The sequence below is a fragment of the Nerophis lumbriciformis genome, linkage group LG13, assembly GCF_033978685.3.
Source record: "Nerophis lumbriciformis linkage group LG13, RoL_Nlum_v2.1, whole genome shotgun sequence".
NCBI lineage: Eukaryota > Metazoa > Chordata > Actinopteri > Syngnathiformes > Syngnathidae > Nerophis > Nerophis lumbriciformis.
In genome coordinates this window covers 29,667,955-29,691,692 of record NC_084560.2, presented here as the reverse complement: position 1 = coordinate 29,691,692, position 23,738 = coordinate 29,667,955, and the positions used below count along the sequence as shown (strand labels likewise).

The window sequence follows — 23,738 nt, the reverse complement described above, 5'->3', positions numbered from 1 at the left end:
AAGGACAACTGTGACGATGCTGTTAAAGGAGACTTGAGGCGCGCAAGGAACTTACCAGATCTCCTTGTTCTCCTTTAACACCCTTGGGGCCAGTAAGTCCCTGAAATTAAAGAGGACGCATCATCGTTTCTCAGCTGATATTCTAGTTTAAAGCTGTAACGAGTGGATGTACAAACCAAAGATCCATAAGGGGGCAGAGTGTGGGGATGAGTGGAGTTACCCGCGATCCCTGGGGGTCCGATCTCCCCCTGTGGTGCAAGGAAGATGACACATAAGCATGACGTCGATCATGAATCTACTCAACTCCCTCAAATATGGCCCGCTTATGTTTACTAAAATACAGAGAATCTTTATTATTTGTTAAATCATTATCTTTATTGTCATCATAGACAGTACAACACAATTGTATGCACCATATTCAGTGCTGTTTGAATAAAAACTAAAACAAATAAATAATAATAAAAACTCATCCAGAATTGTACATTTAGCTGCCATATACTGTAGTTACTTAAATAACGGACGTAGAAAATGGATGGATGGATGTCCACAGAGGGTTAAGAGGAGGTCTTTATTTGTACACACGCTTGTGTGGTGTAATGGCTGTGATTGGTTGATTAGGATTAGAATTACAAGGTTGAATTATGTTTTAATTGAATATCAACAGCAGTCAAAAGTTTGGAGACATCGGTCAGTAGCATTAAAGAGTGTGTCTAAACCAGGGGTCACCAACGCGGTGCCCACGGGCACCAGGTAGCCCGTAAGGACCAGATGAGTAGCCCGCTGGCCTGTTCTAAAAATAGCTCAAATAGCAGCACTTACCAGTGAGCTGCCTCTATTTTTTAAATTGTATTTATTTACTAGCAAGCTGGTCTCGCTTTGCTCGACATTTTTAATTTTAAGAGAGACAAAACTGAAATAGAATTTGAAAATCCAAGAAAATATTTTAAAGACTTGGTCTTCACTAACTGACAAAGAAACAGATAACAGATTTGGTGTCCAGTTCAAAGTGTGACAGGATTTATTTAAAAATTTGAGAGTTGACTTTTGTATTTTACATGAGTTATTATTTGTACAAACATGGTGCAAAGTAATTCATGATTTGTTAAAAAATGTTAGTGGCTCGCTAGTTAAAATGGGATATTGTGATTTCACAAGACTGTCTTAGAAGTGATCATTTGAAAATTTTCAATTTGAAAAATGTGCACTTAGAGAAAATATAAAAATAAAGTGTTGCATATTTATATTTATCTGTTTCTATATATATTTATTGTGAGAAATCATTAAGATGATCAGTGTTTCCACAAAGATAAATATCATTAATTATTAATAATAATATAGAGTTAAAGGTAAATTGAGCAAATTGGCTATTTCTGGCAATTTATTTAAGTGTGTATCAAACTGGTAGCCCCTGTGATGAGGTGGCGACTTGTTCAGGGTGTACCCCGCCTTCCGCCCGATTGTAGCTGAAATAGGCTCCAGCGCCCCCCGCCACCCCAAAGGGAATAAGCGGTAGAAAATGGATGGATGGAAACTGGTAGCCCTTCACATTAATCAGTACCCAAGAAGTAGCTCTTGGTTTCAAAAAGGTTGGTGACCCCTGGTCTAAACTTTTGACTGGGACTGTACATCCATGATGTATGTATGATACAGTATATATATATATATATATATATATATATATATATATATATATATATATATATATATATATATATATATATATGTATATGTGTATCATTCCTAACAGCAGCATATCTATTTTTTCATCGTGTCTTTGAGTCGGTTTGCACCTCTTAATTGGATCAAATCAATACCAATGTGGCATGGCGTCTGTCATTTTTAATATTGTTAGCGAGAAGTCCAATCAGTGTGGAATGAGTGCTCTGGCGAAGTTAAGTCTATTCGAAATTGCACTTGCTGCGCGGCTGTAAGAGCATGCCAAAGTGTATTTTGTTCCCTGTGTGTTTTTATTAAGTTCTTGGAGGTGTAGATGGCACCACTTAGTGTTTAATTAAGGCACTGCCTGTATTAAAGCGGAGGCCACCGTTTGAAAATGTTAAAAGTAAGGGTATCCTGATCCGATACTGACATCGGTCAGATATCAGCAATTATATCGGCTTGTATGTAAACTCACCGATATAAGCAGTCCTGTAGCGCATTAGTTAACATCTAAATGTCCTCCAATAAGCACACACGGTTGGTCTTTGTATTTCTTTGTATTTATTGTATAGGCTACTAGGAGTGAGCAGCTTCACAACAGCCAATCACACAATAGCACACAAGCTAGACATACGTAATAAGTGTCCTTAATTGAACGATATTGCAATCTAAAACACGACATCTGTCAATATAAACAAGTATCAAATAATTAAAGATGTAAATTACAGTGTTTTAGATATTAACCAGTAACAAACGTGTCCCCATCACTCAATTTGCTGCTTAACTTAATTATTTTGGCCACTAGGTGTCACCAAAATACAATTACCACTCCAGTTCAACTTGAAAAAATAACATAAGTCCACTCCAGACAGTTTATATGAAATTGGTTTGTGTTTTTCATACCTACCATTGCTCTGTGTTTGAGTCATTCCACTTGATCAAGGTTTCTAATTTCCCAATCTACAACCTTATAAAAATATGTATGACCCGTGCTGATATCATATCTAATCAATATTGGTAATGGCCAGTACTCAAGGCTCTAATATCGTATCGACTTGAACAATAAGTGTCCTTAATTGAACAATATCGCAGTCTAAAACACCCAGTTTGTCAATATAAATAAGTGTCAAGTAATTATAGTTGCATATTACTTACAAATACAAAGTCTCCAAGACAGAAGCGTAATAGCAAGTATCCAGTAACAAACGGGTTTGCATCAGTCAACTTCCTGCTTAATGAATCATTGTGGCCACCCGGTGTCGCCAAAAAACATGTTACTTACAGATACAAAGTCTCCAAGGCAAAAGCATATTAGCAAGTATCCAGTAAGAAACGTGTCCGCATCAATCAATTTACTGCGCCGTGACCTTAACTTAATGGATTATTGTGACCCTTAGGTGTCACCAAAAAACCGAACAACAATTCCAACTTCACTTGAATTTTAAGGCAATTAGTCCATTCCGTTAGGTTAGTGTTTTTCATACCGATCATTGTTGTCTGTTTGAGTACTTGCACTTAATCAAGCTTCCACACTACAGAGCAATAAAAGTGTGTATTATGATTTGTGTTGATATCGTGTCAGATTCATTTCGTCATCGGCGGATACGCAAGGCTCCAATATCGAAGAAAATCTATCGGGACACCTCTAGTTAAAAGACTCACCTGGCTGCCTTTAACCCCTTTGAACACCTTCGTCATGGTGCCCTGGGCAGACAACACAATATGTGTGACAATAACACTCTAGTACTGCAACAAACACACAAATAGACACGTTACCTTTGGACCAGGTGGACCTGGGGGCCCCGGTGGACCCTAGGAGAAGACACAAATGAGAATGTCAGCACTTATTACAGGGTTCGTACACCTTTTCCATGGCCAAATTCAAGCACTTTTTAAGGACTTTCAAGATCAATTTTCCAGTTTTTCCAGTACACTTCAAAAGGCGAAAACCAGTGTGAATCAATCCATAGCCTTGTTGTTTGAGGTCACCAAATGCTGTCTGGAGGAAAAATAGGGAACATCTGCTAAAACCTAAGCCTAACATTGAACCAACAGTTATCATTAACTGAATGGGGCAAAGAAAATGAAGCAGTGTTTCTGTAGACTATTCAATGTCATTGGTGTTTGCAAACGTGTCTCCATTTGTGTTGTTTGTCCAGTTTATTGTTCTTTCTCTTACTTACAGCACTCAATGACATCGAACAGCACGGATTGATTCACACCGTATTTGTGCTTGTAAACTGCATAATGTGATATAAATACACGCACCCTCAAAATGTCAATTTCACTCATTTATTAACAAAACTGTTCCACATTAATATAAGGATAATAAATTAAAGGAAAATATTTAGTTTGTTTCACAACACCTCAAGTCACCTTTCATTAAGCACATCGAGCCTTATAACTGTGGCTATGATAACAAATTAACAAAAAGACAAAAGTTTACTTTTTTTGCTTTCACTGAGGTAGCCAGACAAGTTAAGTAGACACCGAAAATAATAGAGCAAGAAATGCATACAACCGTGTTGTGTGAAAACTACAAAATCATTCATATTAACTCAGCTCTAAGCTGTGAAAAAGGTTACAAATTATACATTACATGACCTTCACAGTACAAACAAGTCCAATAATGGACTAATAATTTCCATCCAATCCTCCAAAAACATGCACCTGGGGATAGGTTGATTGGCAACACTAAATTGGCTCTAGTGTGTGAATGTGAATGTTGTCTGTCTATCTGTGTTGGCCATGCGATGAGGTGGCGACTTGTCCAGGGTGTACCCCGCCTTCCGCCCGAATGCAGCTGAGATAGGCTCCAGCACCCCCCGCAACCCCAAAAGGGACAAGCGGTAGAAAATAGATGGATGGATGGATGTTCATTAAAACGACAACCTCCCGGCATGATGGACCGATGCACCACTGTCCTCTTGGGGGCGACACAGAGCCGTATATACACCTAATGCAGTGGTTCTCAAATGGGGGTACGCGTACCCCTGGGGGTACTTGAAGGTATGCCAAGGGGTACGTGAGACTTTTTTTTAAATATTCTAAAAATAGCAACAATTCAAAAATCCTTTATAAATATAAATAAAAACCTATCTTTTTTTCCAAATAGTTCAAGAAAGACCACTACAAATGAACAATATTTTGTACTGTTATACAATTTAATAAATCAGAAACTGATGACACAGTGCTGTATTTTACTTCTTCATCTCTTTTTTTCAACCAAAAATACTTTGCTCTGATTAGGGGGTACTTGAATTAAAACAATTTTCACTGGGGGTACATCACTGAAAAAAGGTTGAGAACCACTGACCTAATGTAAGGGCTAATGTAAGATCAAGCGTGTAGCTTTCATTTTTGAGGAAACTTATTTTATTTTTTTTCATTTTATAATTAGCCTGTTGAGTCAGACTGCCGAGAAATATGATGAACATTTACAAGCATTTACAAGCACTTCAACCAAAATTCAAGCATTTTTCAAACCTCGAAAACACAACATTAAAATCCAAGCATTTTCAAAGTTTTTAAGCACCTGTACGAACCCTGTTATTAGCACAAATACAGAACACATTATTTTTACCTTAGGTCCTGTGAGGCCTGGGTTGCCCTGCCATCCTCTATTGCCGGGAGGACCCTGTCAAATACCACACATTAATATTTATCATGAAATCAGCGACGTTAAAAACATTCAATGTGTCTTACATATATTCCATTAGCGCCTGGTGTGCCTGGATCGCCCTGTGGAGAGATCATGCAAATATTCATGCAAAGGCACTTCATAAGCGGTGTATTGTTCTTCCAAACTTAACCCTGAATCTCCGTAAGTACACGTCCACGTCCAAGGTGTCGCCCTTCTCCCCCTTCCTGCCCAGTTGTCCCTGACAGGACACACGACAAAGTGAGACACGCAGCTAATAAAACACAAGTGGTGTTTACGTACGGGGAAACCGGGTGCGCCGCCACGGCCGAGCAGACCCGGGGAGCCGGATTCTCCGTGTGTTCCGTTACAGCCGTCTGCTCCGGGCTTCCCCCTGGATCCAGCGCTTCCTGGATGGCCCTGAAGAGCGGAATAATCAACATTTTATTGTACTTTAGACCAGTGGTCCCCAACCTTTTTCGCACCACGGACCGGTTTAATGTCGGCATTATTTTCAGAGACCGGCTTTCCACTTATGCCAGATAAACACAGCAAAAATATGTGCATGAAAAATACAACTCACTGTAACGCTGAATTAGTGTTTCTTTGCAATGAGATGCAGATGGAAATCAGCCTTTGGCTACAATCTGTCACTTTTCTGTCTGATATGTTCATTAATGTGCATTGTATCATGTCACAAAGTTATAACAAATATAACAAATGGCAACTTCCCACGAGGAGTTTTATTGTACATCTATAAACAAGCTCTTTGGTGTGTCTAGTGCACAGGTGTCAAACTCCAGATCTGACCCTCTACGTCATTTTATATGGCCCGCAAAAGCCTGGAAATAATATGTTTCAATAAAATACCTTATATTTTCTTTCTCTACTTTCTTATTTTCTTACTAATTGGTATTAGGTTTTTTTTTGTAGTTTGACAGGGAAAAAAATAGTGTCCAATATTGCAAGAAATATTATATTATCTAACTTAGTTGGTCAAAATCCAAATAAATACCTAAAAATCTGCTTAACTTATGATTTTGAAGCAAGTTATCCATCAAATTGTACACTATAAAAATGACCAATAGATTTTACTGTAACATTTAGGGAGTTTTTTTAAAAGCATATTACTGTAAGTTGGAAAAAAACGACCAATGTTTGTTTTTTTACAGTAAAATTCTGTCGACTGAGCTGTCATTTTTTTTTTTTTAACTGTAAAATCCACGGTTGATGATTTTATGGTACCACATTTTATTATGGTAAAAAACTGGCATCTGAGTTGCCAAAATAAAATTAAACAGCGGTAATGTATTTCTATGTACACTACAGTAATATGTTGTAAAAATAATAATAATAATTAAAAAAAACACCATATATTTTACAGTACAATATTTTACTGGCAACCAAGTTGCTAGTTTTTTTCTGTAAAAAACAGTGGTAAAATCGGCTTCATTTTTTTTTACTCTTTACATAAAAAAAAAGTAAAATATTTTAATTCATAGGCAAATTCGTTAATTATTTACTGTTACAAGCGGCCCTGTAATGGCAGCCATGACTGCGGTGTGGCCCTCAATGAAAACAAGTTTGACACCCCTGGTCTGGTGGGACAGGCCAAAGCTAAGTCGGAGAAAATGCAGTCCTTTATAAATTATTTAATGTTTCCCTGCGGCCCCGTAGCAAATGCGTCACGGACCGATACCGGTACCCGGAACGGTGGTTGGGTACCGCTGCTTTAGAACACAATTGAAAATAGGGTGCTTACTGGAATCCCATCGTTTCCAGAAAAGCCAGGTACACCAGTCATTCCCTAGGGGGAAAGAATACAGTATGAAACATGAGAAATTGCATATTGACATATAGATAATAACAGATGCACATTTATTTTACCATGTTTCCTTTAGGGCCCATCTGGCCACCTCGGCCAGCGTCACCTTTCTCCCCCTTTGGTCCTTCGATGCCTTGATCTCCTGGTCTCCCTGGGGGCCCTGTGTTGCCTTGAGGACCAACAGGCCCATGGTTACCCTAAAATAGGAAGGAGACAAATAAATAATAATATATTTGTCATGTCTTGGTGATCATGTTTAGTTTGGCTATGTTCTGTTTGGTTTTTGCACTGTCAGTTTCTGTTTTTTCACTCCCTGTTTTGTTTCCATGACTACCAATCAGTTCACTGTCCTCACGACTCACGCACCTGATTCATTTGAACTCACGCACCTGTTTTCAATCACCACATGACTATTTAAGCCTGTCATTTTCTGTTGGTCGGCCTGGCGACATCACATTCATGCTCTGCACTCTTGACACGCTGCTTACTCTGTCCATGTCATAGTTCATGCTGCTCTTTTCTTGCCACGTAAGTTTTTTGTTTATTCAAGCCACTGTTTTATACCTCCGCTGTGAGCGCCTTTTGTTTGTTCCTTTTTTCCATAGTTCTGCCTTTGTGCTAGTTTTGTTTTATTGGCCAAGTTTGTTTCCCGCCTTTTGTTTATACTTTTTATAATCTATTATTAAATCATGCCTGGTCCAAATCCTTTGCACCATGGGAAAACAAACCACGCCAAAGTCCAAGTCTTGACAATATTTGGTATTTGGCATTGCTTAAACCAGGGGTCGGCAAACCAAAATGTTGAAAGAGCCATACTGGACCAAAAAATAAATAAAAAAATCTGTCTGGAGCCCCCAAACATGTAAAGCCTTATATAAGTGTTATAATGAGGGCAACACATGATGTCTATATTAGCCTACTATCAAAATTACTATGTGTCGCAGGCTTATGCAAATCTTTGTTGACACAAATGTTGAAACGTAATATTTATTCTACACATTTTTGCTACATTGGAAAACAGTAACGCGGAGGCTTTTCAGATGGTGTGATAACTCCTGGAAATTACTGGCTTAGAATGGCCAAAGGTAAAGATTTGTGTGTTCAAGTTGAAGTAAACGGAAACTGCAAATAAAATTAGCTCAAATATGCCTAAAATACGAGGCATAATGATGCATTATGTCCATACAGCTAGCATAAATAACATGTTAGCATCGATTAGCTTGCAGTCATGCAGTGACCAAATATGTCTGATTAGCACTCCACACAAGTCAATAATATCAACAAAGCTCACCTTTGTGCATTCACGCACAGCATAAAAAGTTTGATGGACAAATAGAGACAAAGAAGGAGTGGCATAAAACACGTCTTTCTGTGGTAGCATCAAGGAAAGTTGTACATGTAAACAAACTAAGGTGCGTTCAAGGACTTCCGAAATTAGTAGGACAAAATGGTGTACGCCAAATAATACTCTCATCAGTGAAGCATTACTAATGTAAACATTGGGATTTCTAACAATTAGGAAGGTTTGTGTCATGTTTGTCCTCCTATTTTTTTCCTCATCTTTTACCATTTTCACACATTTTTGAAAAAGCTCCAGGCATAAATCAATCAAATTGCATAGCAAATCAAAACAAAATCACAAGGGGCCTCGTAACAACTATCATAAATGAATTACTATTTTTGTAAATTGAGTGTCAATAGATTAATCAGTAGCTGTTTCATGTATATTTGAATGTTCTTAAAAATATTTTTTTTTCGAAACAGAATGATTATTGAAACTTTTATTAGTAGATTGCACAGTACAGTACATTTTCCGTACAATTGACCACTAAATGGTAACACCCGAATACGTTTTTCAACTTGTTTAAGTCGGGGTCCACGTTAATCAATTCATGGTATTCAATTCAATTCAACGGTTACTTTGATTTAGACTCAAATGAAAACAATAACTGGCTTTCTAAATTAGATGATGAACATGAAAAAATATCGGAAAATCTCCCAATTATTTAACAAAAACATGTTTTATTTTTTGAAATTATTATTATTATTATTCCTATAATTATGGTGTTTTTTAATTTAATTTCAATGGAATTATTAGTTTTTTTCAGGGAGTTTTCCTTTTTATTTTGTGTCCTTCCATCCATCCATCCATTTTATACCGCTTGTTTCTTTTGGGGTTGCGAGGGTGCTGGAGCCTATCCCAGCTGCACTCAGGCGGAAGGTGGCGTACACCCTGGACAAGTCGCCACCACATCGCAGGGCTAACACAGATTTTGTCCTTTAGGCAATTACTGTTTCCCCTTTAAGTTAGTGTAGTTCATTTTTTAGATACTTATTTTTTTCATTAATTTGCACTTAAAAAAAAAAAGTTCTTTATATGAAACCAATTACGTTATTTTTTTCTTTCAGGCGTTATGGTATTAATGTATAGGTATTTTTTTCAATATTCCATTATTCGATTGATTTGTTTCCAATTAAATACAATAATTATACAGTATAATCAGAAGATGTTCATGGCATTACATATATTCCATATATAAAGTATATATGTATTCCTCCATATAACTTCACACATGTTCATCACAATGCAGCATTCTTTTTCTCGTTCTTTACACCCATCTAGCGGTCAAACTGTGTTACTACAGCAACCCTCTCCTTCAGGCAAGAACTGCCTGTGTAAATGAAAAGAATGGTTTGCTGGAACGCCAGACATGTAAACAGAGAGGCCAAAAAAAGAAGCAAATGCTTCTTTGGATGTCTCTATTTGTGTTTTTGGCTGAAGAAAAAACAACACTATGACTTTGCAAATGTTTGAGAAAACGTGCAGTCAGTGATATCATGGGAAATGGTGTTGTTTGCTTGGTCTGACGGTCCCACAGGTCAGCCGGCTGTGACCCCTGGGGTTTGCGGGCCTGACTGCGTTCCTGTGAGAACCAACAAAAACACCCACGGACAAATATTTTGGGATCAAGTGTGGGTAGAAGTGTGTCACAGCAGAGCAGACGCGGCAATAAACACGTTGTAAAACAAATCTGAACTTGTCCACTACATGCTTGTTTAAAAAACATACATAAAATAAATCTGCACTTAAAACACTTTAATAATTTTACAAAATGACAATATTGTTGCTAATTTGGTGGTTACATCATGTGGGTGCATTTCCACCTGATGTGTGTGTGTGTGTGTGTGTGTGTGTGTGTGTGTGTGTGTGTGTGTGTGTGTGTGTGTGTGTGTGTGTTCTAGATTGTTTTGTCTATGACTTTCAGACAAAGTATCTAAGTTGAATCTGGACCCTCCAGCTGTCTAAACACACTAAACCAAACTCTACCTCAGGGAGGCGCAATAGTGACAGTGACACAGCCCATGCAGACACACAACTCCAAAAGTCTATTTTTCAACATCCATTACTTGTGAGAAAGATACATGCATCCAATTATCCCTTGCAGCATGGGACTTTGATATCATTTTAACAGGAAACTTAATCATAGCTTCTATTTTTCATGATTACTAAAATAATACAATGCAGATTACAAAGTGTAAAGCAGCATGTCTATGCTGCCTTTTGTGGAAAAAGATAATCAGGATGACTCACATGATGTTACAGATGTACTTCCTTATCCTAATAAGATTAATCAATCTAGTGATCAGTCATTTAGTGGAATTTTGCCTGAGTCACAATTGCTACAGAGTGAAAAATAAATAATATTAGAATGCAAGTGAGGAATGAATTTGAATGTCATTATTTGCGAAACTTGTCTCTCCAGTTAGTTATTTATTTTTATTATATTTTGGCTTGATTATGATTGGTTTTAATTATTAATTTGAAATTTTACTCAGTGCATTTGAATCCTTTTTGTTTTTATTAAAATCATTTTATGTACTATCATTTGCATCGGACACATTTAATACTTCATTTATTTCATAATCATGTATCGTTTTTGTAATTTTTTATTATAGTTTTTTTTTAAAATATCTTTATACATAATTATATTATTAAAGACATTTTTTTTAAATAAAAGTATGCATTATATAATGTTTTTGTTTTTATTTTTTTATTTCCCACCAGCACTTGAACTCCATGACCCCTTAAAGTGAACCCTTATTCAAGTAAATATAATTAAATAAAGATGAAGATAATCATTTAAAACGTAAAGTCAATTATAATATTTGGAATTGTAACAGTTTTTAGCGTAAGTGACAACAATGAACGGTGTTTATTGTCAAACAATGCGCTGATTGAGGTCGCCAGTCATGTTTATTGTGTTCAACATTGTGTGATATTTCCAAACTCCCAGTGTCCTTGAACATGGCACTTGTACTGGAGCTAATTAACAACATAGGTACCTAACAGTTAACACTTACTGTATATCATTTGGTAAAATGACTGTTTTGTTGTTGTAATTTTCAAACACACCACCAGGGTGTGCACATCAGGGAATCAGTTATTACCACTCTCTCATGCAGTGCGTATGTAAAATTGCTGTCCTCCTGAAGTCTTTATTAAAGCCAAGTTATTCATGCAGCTCGACATGGTTCTTCCTACTGGTAACCACAAACAACAACACTTACAAAAGCAAGTTCTGTGAGCTAAGGGTGTATTAACAAAAAATACACTGTTTTCACCTTTGGTTTTGTGGCTAACAGGCTCCAAATTTTAAGAAAAGGAGAAATTGACGCAAGCTAGCATGAACCAGGAAGTGAACGGGAGAAACAGGAAGTGAGGTGAAAAGGTGACACATTAAGCTAGCTAAGTAGAGAGAGGAGTAAATTGAAGACTGCAATGAACATTCAAGAGGAACTTTTTATCATTTTACTTTAAAATAAGAATTTTTTTTTTTTACAAATTCATACTTAACTAAGTGGTGGAAATGGACAAAAAGTAAGTACAAACTATACATCATCAACAGTGTCGGCCATTTTGTCTCACACACAACACTGCCTTTGAATTTAATCGAACATTTAATGTAACTTTTTTTGCACTTGTCCTTTCATACAACTTTATTCCTACTAGTTTTATAGATACAAGTGATGTGCTACATTGTTGTTAATTAAATTGTTGATACTTTAAAAACAGTATTTTTTTTACTATTTAGTAGCACCGTGAATTGATTAACGTGGACCCCGACTTAAATAAGTTGAAAAACGTATTCGAGTGTTACCATTTAGTGGTCAATTGTACGGAATATATGTAATCTACTATTAAAAGTCTCAAACCGGTGAGGACTATCATAGTAAAAGACTGTTGTAGTCAAATGACACAACACTGTATGATTAAGCAACATTCTACTTTTTCCCGGCGTTCTCCGCAGAGTCCTTAATTCCCCGCCATTTTTATCTACCCGGCATTTCCTCCCTTCCTCTCCCCAAGATCGCCTTTTCACAAGTCTTTCCCCTCGCTCGGCATGTCAAAGGCTTATAATCTCTTGCCAAGGGCGGCAGATAACAAAAGCGAAATCATCCTGCTGCTGTTTGTGCTCCGCGATGTGTCCTGGTTGCTCAGTACAATATGGCTAACGTGGACATTACCAATTGAAGAACAAGAATGCAAAGTCAGATCTGTTTATGTGAAGACACTCGCCACCCAGGCACACATCATTTATCCATCAGATTCAAGTTTTACTAGACAGCAATTAACTTCTTTTTTTTTTTACACTTAAGTGACATTGGTTAACTTACTTTTATAAAAAAATAAGGTTTAAAAGCAAAACACGTTCAGTTTTATGTGTTTTTTTTTTAAGATTGTTAAAAAGTGTGACATGGTTTTACACAGTGATTAACTTCTTTTTATACTTATATGACAGTTAAGTGTGGTTAAAAGTGTGACCAGTTTTACATGTTTTAAAGAGTGATTAACTTATTGTTATACTGATATGACGGTTATGGCTGTAAAAAACATAATGCACTAAATTTTGTATGTTCTTTTTTTTTGCAGCGGTTGACTTCTTTTTACACTTGTATGACGCATAAGCATGTTAAAAAGCACGACCCATTAAGTTGTAAACGGTTTTATGCAGGAGCTAACTTACTTTTACACCTGTTTTGACAGTTAAGCATGATGCATGAAGTTTTTTTTATGGTTTATACAGTTTTTAAGGTGTACACCTGTACTACAGGAATAATAAAAAGCATGTTTTACTAGACTGCAATTTACTTTTTTTTTTAACACTTAAGTGACATTGGTTAACTTACTTTTATAAAAAAATAAGGTTTAAGAGCAAAACATATTCAGTTTTATGTGGTTTTATTCAGCAGTTACCGGTAATTTGTATTTAGACTTGTATGCTACTAAGATTGTTAAAAAGCGTGACATGGTTTTACACAGTGATTAACTTCTTTTTATACTTATATGACAATTAAGTGTGGTTAAAAGTGACTAGTTTTACATGTTTTAAACAGTGATTAACTTATTGTTATACTGATATGACGGTTAAGATTGTAAAAAACATAATGCACAAATTTTTTTTATGGGATTTTTGCAACGGCTAACTTCTTTTTACACTTGTATGACGCATAAGCATGTTAAATAGCACGACCCATGAAGTTGTATACGGTTTTATGCAGGAGCTAACTTACCTTTACACCTGTTTTGACCGTTAAGCATGATACATTAAGTTTTTTTAATGGGTTTATACAGTTTTTAAGGCAGGGGTGTCAAACTAGGGGGCCACATGGAGAAAAACCTACACCCAAGTGGGCCGGACTGGTAAAATCACGGCACGATAACTTAAAAAATGAAGACAACTTCAGATTGTTTTCTTTGTTTAAAAATCGAACAAGCAGATTCTGAAAATGTACAAATCATAATGTTGAGTTTTTTTTACACTTACATGTTGTGGTTAATAGTATTCTATCTTTATTTGTCGTTATTTATACTTTCTGAATAAATTATGTGATAATGTTCATCAGTCAATTTATTGGTGTTAATTTTCACTCTATCAAGGTAAAAAACCCAATATCAAAATCAAATTTCAGGATGTTGTTTATGTAGTTTGCTCATTTTCCTCGACTGGTGCACTGGTATATATTTTATTACATTTGTAGCATAATCTACAAAGATACAAAGAATTGTTATTGCGACATCTCGTGGACACATTTAGAACAGCAGTTTCTTTCATTCAAAAATATATTATTATAAATTATACTTTGCAAACATCCCGCGGGCCGGATAAAACTTGTTCGCGGGCGTGATCCGGCCCGCGGGCCGTATGTTTGACACCCCTGGTTTAAGGTGTACACCTGTACTACAGGAATAATAAAAGTTTTCTCCAATGATTAATTTGACCACTGTACACGCTTGAGAGTATCAAAATGTTTAAGATTTTATGATGACAGTTTGATCCTGAAACTGACTAATTACATTATTTTCTATAAGAGAATTACCTTATTTTTCGGACTATAAGTCGCAGTTTTTTTCATAGTTTGGCCGGAGGTGCGACTTATACTCAGGAGCGACTTATGTGTGAAATTATTAACACATTAGCGTAAAATATAAAATAATATTATTTAGCTCATTCACGTAAGAGACTAGACGTATAAGATTTCATGGGATTTAGCGATTAGGAGTGACAGATTGTTTGGTAAACGTATAGCATGTTCTATATGTTATAGTTATTTGAATGACTCTTACCATAATATGTTAGGTTAACATACCAGGCACGTTCTCAGTTGGTTATTTATGCCTCATATAACGTACACTTATTCAGCCTGTTGTTCACTATTATTTATTTATTTTAAATTGCCTTTCAAATGTATATTCTTGGTGTTGGGTTTTATCAAATAAATTTCCCCCAAAAATGCGACTTATACTCCAGTGCGACTTATATATGTTTTTTTCCTTCTTTATTATGCATTTTCGGCAGGTGCGACTTATACTCCGAAAAATACGGTATATACTGTACGGCCAAGCCCAGATTACTCATACCGCTGGCCATTTTTGACATAAAATTACTTTTATTTCAACCAGCATGTTTTTTCTTGATTGGAAATACAAACAGAAGATAATAAGAGTACATGTACAAGAGGCATTAATATTTCTCAGCTTAAACTAAAACTTTTAGTCAAAATCTGCCAGGTTTATAAATAATTTTTGGCTTGACTGGATACTTTTAATAGAATAGGTATTAGTGTTGTCCCGATACCAATATTTTGTTACCAGTACCGGCACCAAAATTATTTCTATACTTTTCGGTACTTTTCTACATAAAGGGCACCACAAAAAATTGCATTATTGGTTGTATTTAAAAAAAAAATCTTACGGTGCATTAAACATATGTTTCTTATTGCAAGATTGTCCTTAAATAAAATAGTGAACATAAAAGACAACTTGTCTTTTATTAATAAGTAAGCAAACAAAGGCTCCTAATTTAGCTGCTGACATATGCAGTAACATATTGTGTAATTTTTCATTCTGTTATTTTGTAAACATTGGCAGACTGGTACTTTTTAGAGGCGGTATAGTACTGAACATGATTCATTAGTATCGCGGTACTATACTAATACCGGTATACTGTACAACCATAATAGGTATAATATTTAATATAATTGAATTTTGTTCATTTAATGCATATTTTTTAACAGGAAAATGTTTTATTTCAAATGAAATATATTGATCCCTTAAGGGAAATTCAGTCTTAAATTTTGCAGCCTACTGCCTGCTGTTGTAGATCTAGCTATAAAAAGGTTTAATTTATGTCCCGTATAGAATTTCTGACGCCTGCAAAAAATTTGACTGCCATTCAAACAAAAACAGCCTTTATGTTAAATGGGGCCTCTTACTGTCATAAATACAATAAATGAGATTAAGTGAACTAATTAGAACATAAATCACACCAATAGTGGGAAAAATGGACCTCCTCGTTACTGACAAGCGGTCTCAACGTAGTAATAAAACCGCAATGTTTCCCACGCTGGTCTGGGTAACTGGTGTCTGCTTTTTATCCAATCACTTCTCACCTCGTTTGGGAAGTAGAAAATGCCGCGTGCACGCAGACACGCACACAAAGCAGTGGTTTGATCACAGCGAGACTGACCTTCTTGAACAAGTCAACAACTGTCAGATAATATGTTGATTATTTAGTCATTTCTATAAAAATGTCCCAGCTGCTGGATAACCTCCTTCAGTGACCTTTGACATGTGGGAGTTCAGATACATGAGGACAAACGTAAAGAAAAATAAATAAATAAGTGGACTTACACATGCTTACAGGCCACTTCATTAGGTACACCTGAGATCCAATGCAATAATTGTTATTGCTGCAATGGTCTATTTTTGACGTGGCTTTGTACCTAATGAAGTGGTTTATCCGTGTATGGTGACCGGGTATAAGACGGTATGTTGGACTGGTCTTATCTGCGGAGTCTAATGACGTCTCCGCAAGCGAGCCAGAGCTTTTCTTCCTGTCACTCCCACGCGCTCACACCAGTGACCTGAGAGATGCAGGTCAGCAAAATGACTTGTTGCAAAAAAAAAAGTGTCTACAAGGTTGCTGGCAAGTTGGCATACATAAAAGAAGGAAATATGATGAGATAATTCAGATCAAAGATGATTTTGTTTGAGGTATTTTTCCAAAAACAACCTGGAATAAAGAGTCATCATCTTATATTTAAGGCTATTTTAGAATAACAAGCTATTTCCTTCTCATATTTTGGGTGGAAAAACATAATGGAGGCAAAAAAAGTACTCTTACTTATAATAAATGTATGTTAGCACCAGAAAATGTTGCCTTTGCATAACATCCTCCACTAACTGCAAAACCTAAACATCTCAGCTTGGCTTTTACTCCTAGGTTACTTTCAATTAATTCATTTGATCAATTAGGGAGAAAATGGTTTAAAAACACTCTTCTAAATGTTCTAAATGTCCATTTCCATTCTCACTTTGTATATGGGTTCCCAGAAAAGTAGATTTCTAGTAAAAGCTCAAATGAAAACTTCTCTTGGTTAAACTGATGTAGTTTTTAGTCACTCCACAAGATGGCAGTAACTACATTTTAAGTATCATTAGCGGTGAATATCCAGCAGCTTTATATACCTCTGCATGCGTTTTAAAATAATGCTATGGCCACTAGGCCGTCAATGCTGTCTCAGCAGTTTGTCACTATGTCGCTATTACAACATTGGTTCTGTCGCTGCTCTGCCATACATTTGTCAGGAAATTAGCATGTGTTTTCCTTTCCACTTTCTCATGCACTCCAAATCATATTAAAATAAAAAGAGTGAACTTGATAGAATTACTGTTCAAGTTTAGGAAAAAGTCTCCAGTTATGGCCTGGCTATAACTACATTCATGGCATCTAAACATAATGCCGTCCTTTTTTGAAAAGCAAAATATAAAGTTTTAAAATGTACAATTGTAAAAAGTGTGTGGTTTTTATTTTTTACATTACTCATACAATAGAATGTGAACGGCAGCAGAATATCTAAGTGACATATTTACTGTTAGCTCAGAAAAACTCTTGAGAAAATCCCTCCCGCTCCTTCACATCCCTCTTTTGTGTTTTGTTTGCATTTGTTTTTCTTAATCGCATCATCTATTATATTAGTCCCTCTGTCTGGCATCGTAAATTTAATCCGGGTCTCCCGGGGCGGACGATTTGGGACGGGCCCAATAAGAACAGGATGAGAAACACACGGCCCTGCGTACCGACCTCTGACTTCTGGGAGAATGAATTAAAAGAAAAGCAACTATAACTACGTATTTGTCCTCGCTGCAATAAACAACTGTCCTGAAGCTTCCTTTTGTCGCTTCGTCATCTGACTGAAAAACAGGGAAAACGGAAACAAGGACAATAGTTGTTGCCTGAAATGTCCCAAATATGTAAAGCGGAACCAATTTATCCACCTCCCATTTGCTATTTTCACCCACAATAGGAATAAAATAAAGGTCCAACTGTGTCAATCTGTCATAAAATACATGAACTGTACAATGGTTTACATATTAACACTTTTAACGGCATTGCAGGTGTAAAAATAAGTTCACACTTGCCATTACAGTAAGGATAAAAATAAAATACTCCGTCTTAAAGGGGAACTGCACTTTTTTTAAATTTTGCCTATCGTTCACAATCATTATGAGGGACATGACAATGGATGTTATTTTTTTAAATGCATTCTAGATATTAAATAAATGCGATCAACAGTCCGCTTACAATGGAGCCTGTGGAAGCCACTCAATTCTGCCTATAAAGCCCTAAAGAACACATCCAAACACCTCCAGTAGGGTTTTATATACATGATGTAAGTATACATGTAATGTAGTAACATTTACTATTTATGTATTTTGATCATTTTAGGCCTGCGATGAGGTAGCAACTTGTCCAGGGTGTACGCCGCCTTCCTCCCGAATGCAGCTGAGATAGGCTCCAGCACCCCACGTGACCCCGACAGGGACAAGCAGTAGAAAATGGATGGATGGATGGATCATTATAGGCATAAGTGGCGCATTCATTTAAAAAACACATCACAACGTTTGCTTTTTTTTCTATCACTGATTATTACTGACTGCAGACTTCTTGAAAGCCAACAAACATAATAAAACATAACTTACTGTACAATGTCTGCTGTCATTAGGATGCTGACTGCTGGAATGTTCATATATTCCCATTTAGGTGAAGAATGACTCATAATCCTCCCAGAGAAATTGGGTGGGACCAAGTGTCTTTTCGTGTCGTTCTCGCCAGTTCTGGGTCCTAAATGGCTGTCAAAGTGTACCAACTCGTTGGAATACCTACTCAGCCATCTACTTTCCAGGTGAGAGGCATGATTTATGATCGAGAGTAATCTTCCAGGGAGCAGGGAAGGAAGGAAACAGTAGACTACTCAATGATGTAAACATAGGGACACACTGTATTGATTGGGCGCCGGTATAATTTGTCTGCTTTAACGCTTATAATAACAATATCACTAATACTTGGAAAATATTCAAGTCATGAGATGTAAATTGTGTTTTGTTGGCGCTTTCTGAATGGTTATTTATTGGATTTTATGAGTGGAATAGAGGAGCTCCCATTGGCTCTGCTGTAAGCAGACTTTTATTTATTATTTAGAATGCATTAAAAAAAAAACATTCGTCGTCATGTCTTTTATAATGATTGTGAACGATAGGCAAAATTCCAGAAAAAGTGCAGTTCCCCTTTAACTTAATGAATTCAGTTAAAGATTAATTTTAATGTTTTACATTCTTAACCGTCATACAAGTGTAAAAAGAAGTGAACCACTTGTAAAGGTAAAAAAATTAACTCAGTCAAACATACAAAACAACCAAAAATGCTCTGCTTTGAGGAGTTACCCCTTATTTTCCACATTTGTAATTGTTATGCAAGTGTAAAAAGACGTTAACCACATTGAAACTGCCTACTAAGTAGCAACTTAGTATGCCCATGCTGCAATCGTTCTGCTACTTTTTTTTAAACTTTACTTTTCACATTCCAATTCTGTTACCTCTTTTTGAAAATAAACAAAAAAACAAGTGTCACTAGAAAGCCAAAAGAAAAGAAAAAAATAATGTTTAATTTCAATTTAAAAGTACGCTCCTGTCTGGTGTGATATTCTGACGCTTCGTGTGGGGACAATTATGGTACATTTTTGGTAGAAGTATCACCAAAAAAAAATCATAAAAAGCAAAACTCAGACTTTATCTGGTGCTCACTGTACTTAGGTTTAGCTGAGGTCTGATTTGAAAAAAGAAAAGAAAAGGCACGATAGCTCAAATAGAAAGCAAAACATGAGGCAATGTTAACCCACTGATGCCTCATTAAGGTCTAAGATAAGATGAAGCCCTGTGTGACGTCTTTGACAATGACCATCCGTCTTGTAGAACAAGTATTGCAAAAAAAGAGGCCACAAAAAGCCAAAGAAAAAGCAAAACGCAAGTCAGAGTTCAGGTTTTACCGGTCTAGCGTGATATTCTTGCAGCGTGACATCTTCTGTACTCTTTTGGAACAAAAAGACAAAGGAAAAAAAAAAGGTAATTATATGCTTGCTGATATTCTTGCTGATTGCGTGATATTCTGACACGTATTGCACTTTTTCTTAAGTCACTAAAGCTTAAGAAAAAGCAAAACACCTTTATTATAGTCCTAATCTTTTTATGCTCGCTGAACAGCAGTCTAATGTCTCACACTGCCAAATAGTGTCGATTTTATGTTGATATACACTAGCATTACGCAATATAGAAACTATACGATGTATTGTTATCGTTATATCGTGATAATTCATGTTGGTGACACATTCAAGCTGTGTCCCACAAATGCTAACGTCTCTCCACAGTGCAAAGCCATTTCTAAGGCCACGTTCACACTGCAGGGTCGGATGTCCAATTCATATTTTTTTTGTCAAATCCGATCTTTTTAGTGGCCGTTCACATTACAAAAAAAAATTCAATTTCTAATGTGAATGCAGTCTGACCCGCATGAAGACGTGACGTCGCTCGCACTGCAGTGTTTACGGAGGTAAACATGGCTTCCACTCTGGTAGGTCTAAGTACTGGCGCATTTGTGGCAATTTCAAGGATTTTGTGGAATCAAAGTCAAAATGTTCCGAACCGAATTACTGCGTGTAGAGGATTAAGAACGGAAAGGGCAAGTATGTCTGTTTGAAGAGTGTGTCAGACAAGAGTGTTGGAACTTTCACATAAGTTCTCAAAATATATTATTTTCACATGTTTTCTGCTCCATAGTCAACTATTTATTTTTTAACAGTCTATTTTGCCAAATTAATATAAAGCTTATTGCTGATTGGTGACGTTCTGGTCGGATGAATGTGACCTGAGCGCGGGAGCGTTCACTTTATATATATTCCATTTATTTCCACATACGTAAAGAGGCCTGGGTCGAATATGAAAAAATTGGAATTGCTTTGTTTACACGGCAAAAAGAAAATCCGATATAGGTCGCATATGGGGAAAAAAATCCTAAATTGACCTTTGCTGAACAAGGCTTAGGTCGGCAATCAATTTCTTCGTAACATCTGAGGAGGAAGAGGAATAGCTAAACATGCTACACTACACACAGTAGGAGGATATCCTAACCCGTAAACACCAGCTAGAGCTCTTGAATGGTTGAAGGTGGGTAAACTAATACAAATATTGACAGTAACAATACCAAATACTATAGCATCAGGTCAATACCACAGTAGTTGGATTTAAATTATTCAATATCAATCCATTTTTTGTCGTTTTTACAACAGAAATAAACAGATATTCTGAAGTAGATTAATAATAGTTTTGAGAAAATAATACAACTGGATACTATGCAATATGTTACTGCATACACCAGCAGCCAAATTAGGGGCCTTTGTAACCGGTTATGAAATGGTTCTATTATCATTTTCATACCAAATAATGCATTGTAATATATGTCATTATCGCAGGAGGCTGCAGTGTATAAATCGCAACCTAGATTTTAGGCCATGTTTTATTTTATTTTAGATCATTTTACCACATTGGCTGTCCCTATTTTATTTGTTTTACCGCGACCCCGAACGGGACAAGCGGTAGAAAATGGATGGATGGATGGATTATTATACTGTGTGTGCTTTTATGATCATGATCATGTTTTCTTTTGATTATGCGAAGTGTATTTGAGTACCTTTTTAAAAGCGCTACATAAATAAAATAGATTATTAATGTTATTTTATATGAAAGTATGCTGCGGTCTTGCGTGATTTTGATGGGTAATGTATATTTCCCGGGAAGGTTTAAAAGCCGGAAGAGTGGAAGCGTGGAAGAGTGGAAAAGTCTACAGCAGGGGTGTCAAACTGATTTTAGATCTAGGGCCACATGGAGAAAAATCTACTCCCAAGTGGGCTGGACTGGTAAAATCACGGCCTGATAACTTAAAAATAAAGACAACTTCAGATTGTTTTCTTTGTTTAAAAATAGAACAAGCACAAATGTACAAATCATAATGTTGTTAGTTTTTGTTTTTTTTGTCTTTATTTGTCGTTATTTATATTTTCCGAATAAATTATGTGATAATGTTCATCAGTCAATTCATTGGGGTTAATTTTCAATCTATCAAGATAAAAAAAATGATATCAAAATCAAATTACAGTATGTTATTTATGTAGTTTGATCATTTTCCTGGACTGATGTACTAACGTCATGTGGTTTATTTTGTACATATGTAGTATTATCTCCAAATATGAAGAATTGCTATTGCGACATCCAGTGGACACATTTGGAACAGCTGTTTCTTTCATTCAAAAATTTCAGGTTAATTTTTATACTTAGCACACTCATCCCGCGGGCCGGATAAAACCTGTTTGCGAGCCTGATCCAGGCCCCGGGCCGTGCGTTTGACACCCCTGGTCTACAGCTAGCATGCTCGCCATTAGCAGAATTGGACACACAGTAAGTTCCCTGGAGGGAACTCGGGGGTCTTTGGTCCATCACGTGACTGATCTGCGAGCACATTTACAAGTTTGTCTTGGACGCAACTTTAGTGAACTCATTTCCTGAAGGCTCTCCTTCTGCATGATGTTCTGGGGCCAACTGGGGCTCAGCTTCCCCTGGTGGGGGGTTAGAGTAAGGAGGGGGGTGGGGTTAAGGGCTGAGTAAATAAACATCTGCAGATGATGTTTAGATATCTATGAGTGTGTTTGGACCTTGAGGCCGCAGTCAAAACCTTCTTGGATGGGAGCGGACTGGGAGTCCAAGCGAGGCCGCAGACAGGTGGACATTTTTGGCGTCGCAGCGGACGATTCCAATTAGAATGTTTAGCCAAGCATCAACATGCATCCAAACGACCAAAGACGCGTTTAATGACAGGTGGCTGGTGTGAAGGACCAAGAGGGAGAACAAAAACCTGCATGCGGTCCTCCTGGGGTGCTCCTTGTCCACCTGCACCCTTGCCTCAGGTCTGAGGAATGAGATGAGGTCTCACGTCTGCGGGTCGTGAGCGCACACATGTGACGAAACAGGACGCAGCTGCGGCGGACGTGCGTGAGAAAATAATACACGGCGAACGAGGTGTTTCCCTAAAAGAAAATGTGTCGATATAGTGTGTCTGCACCATGTGTGATTGTGTTTACGTGTCATGTGATCCATCATGGGTGTGTTGCCTTTAGGGCCCCGTGGATTCTTTTATCAATCATTAGGGCGCTGTTACTGTTTCTTTGAATCGTCATGGAATTTCTTTGTATTCGCTACCCATTTTGGAGGGTCTTTACTATATTTGTGGCGCCCCCTATATGTTGTGCTTAATTTATTTCGTAAGACATGCTAGCAATCATGTAATACAGATATCCTCAAGCAGGGGTGTTAGGAATTTTTTGACTTTGGATACAATACCGATATTGGAGCCTTGAGTATTGACAGATACCTATATCAATCAGATATGATATCAGCACGAATCATAGCACATACTTTTATTATTTTGTGGTGTGGAATGTTAGAAAATGTTTGATCAAGTGAAATTACTCAGAGAACAATGGTCGGCATGAAAAACACTAACCTTATGACAGTTTTATGCTTTTGAAGTGGAGTGATAGTTTATTTTTGACGACACCTGCTGGTCCCAATAATTCATTCAATTAAGCTCAGGACAGAGAAAGTTAAATGATGCAGACACATTTGTTACTCGATACTTTCTAATACTTTGTACCTGAAGACTTTGT

The 23,738-nt window shown here is 36.8% G+C and overlaps 1 protein-coding gene across 4 annotated transcripts in view; it reads right to left on the bottom strand.

Annotated features, from left to right (window-relative positions):
- col4a2 (collagen, type IV, alpha 2) overlaps positions 1 to 23,738 on the bottom strand; it is a 108,479-nt gene that overhangs the window by 14,113 nt on the left and 70,628 nt on the right. For 3 of the 4 annotated variants that reach the window (XM_061971124.1, XM_061971125.1, XM_061971128.2), the window contains 10 exons: positions 7,187 to 7,321; positions 7,062 to 7,106; positions 5,603 to 5,719; positions 5,472 to 5,540; positions 5,365 to 5,400; positions 5,243 to 5,296; positions 3,436 to 3,471; positions 3,322 to 3,363; positions 177 to 248; positions 56 to 100 (listed from right to left, as the gene is read on the bottom strand). In XM_061971124.1, the coding sequence (XP_061827108.1) occupies positions 56 to 100; positions 177 to 248; positions 3,322 to 3,363; positions 3,436 to 3,471; positions 5,243 to 5,296; positions 5,365 to 5,400; positions 5,472 to 5,540; positions 5,603 to 5,719; positions 7,062 to 7,106; positions 7,187 to 7,321 (651 nt within the window). Of the gene's footprint in view, positions 1 to 55; positions 101 to 176; positions 249 to 3,321; positions 3,364 to 3,435; positions 3,472 to 5,242; positions 5,297 to 5,364; positions 5,401 to 5,471; positions 5,541 to 5,602; positions 5,720 to 7,061; positions 7,107 to 7,186; positions 7,322 to 8,415; positions 8,515 to 23,738 lie in introns of those variants that run through there. The other variant, XM_061971126.1, reaches the window with a different exon arrangement.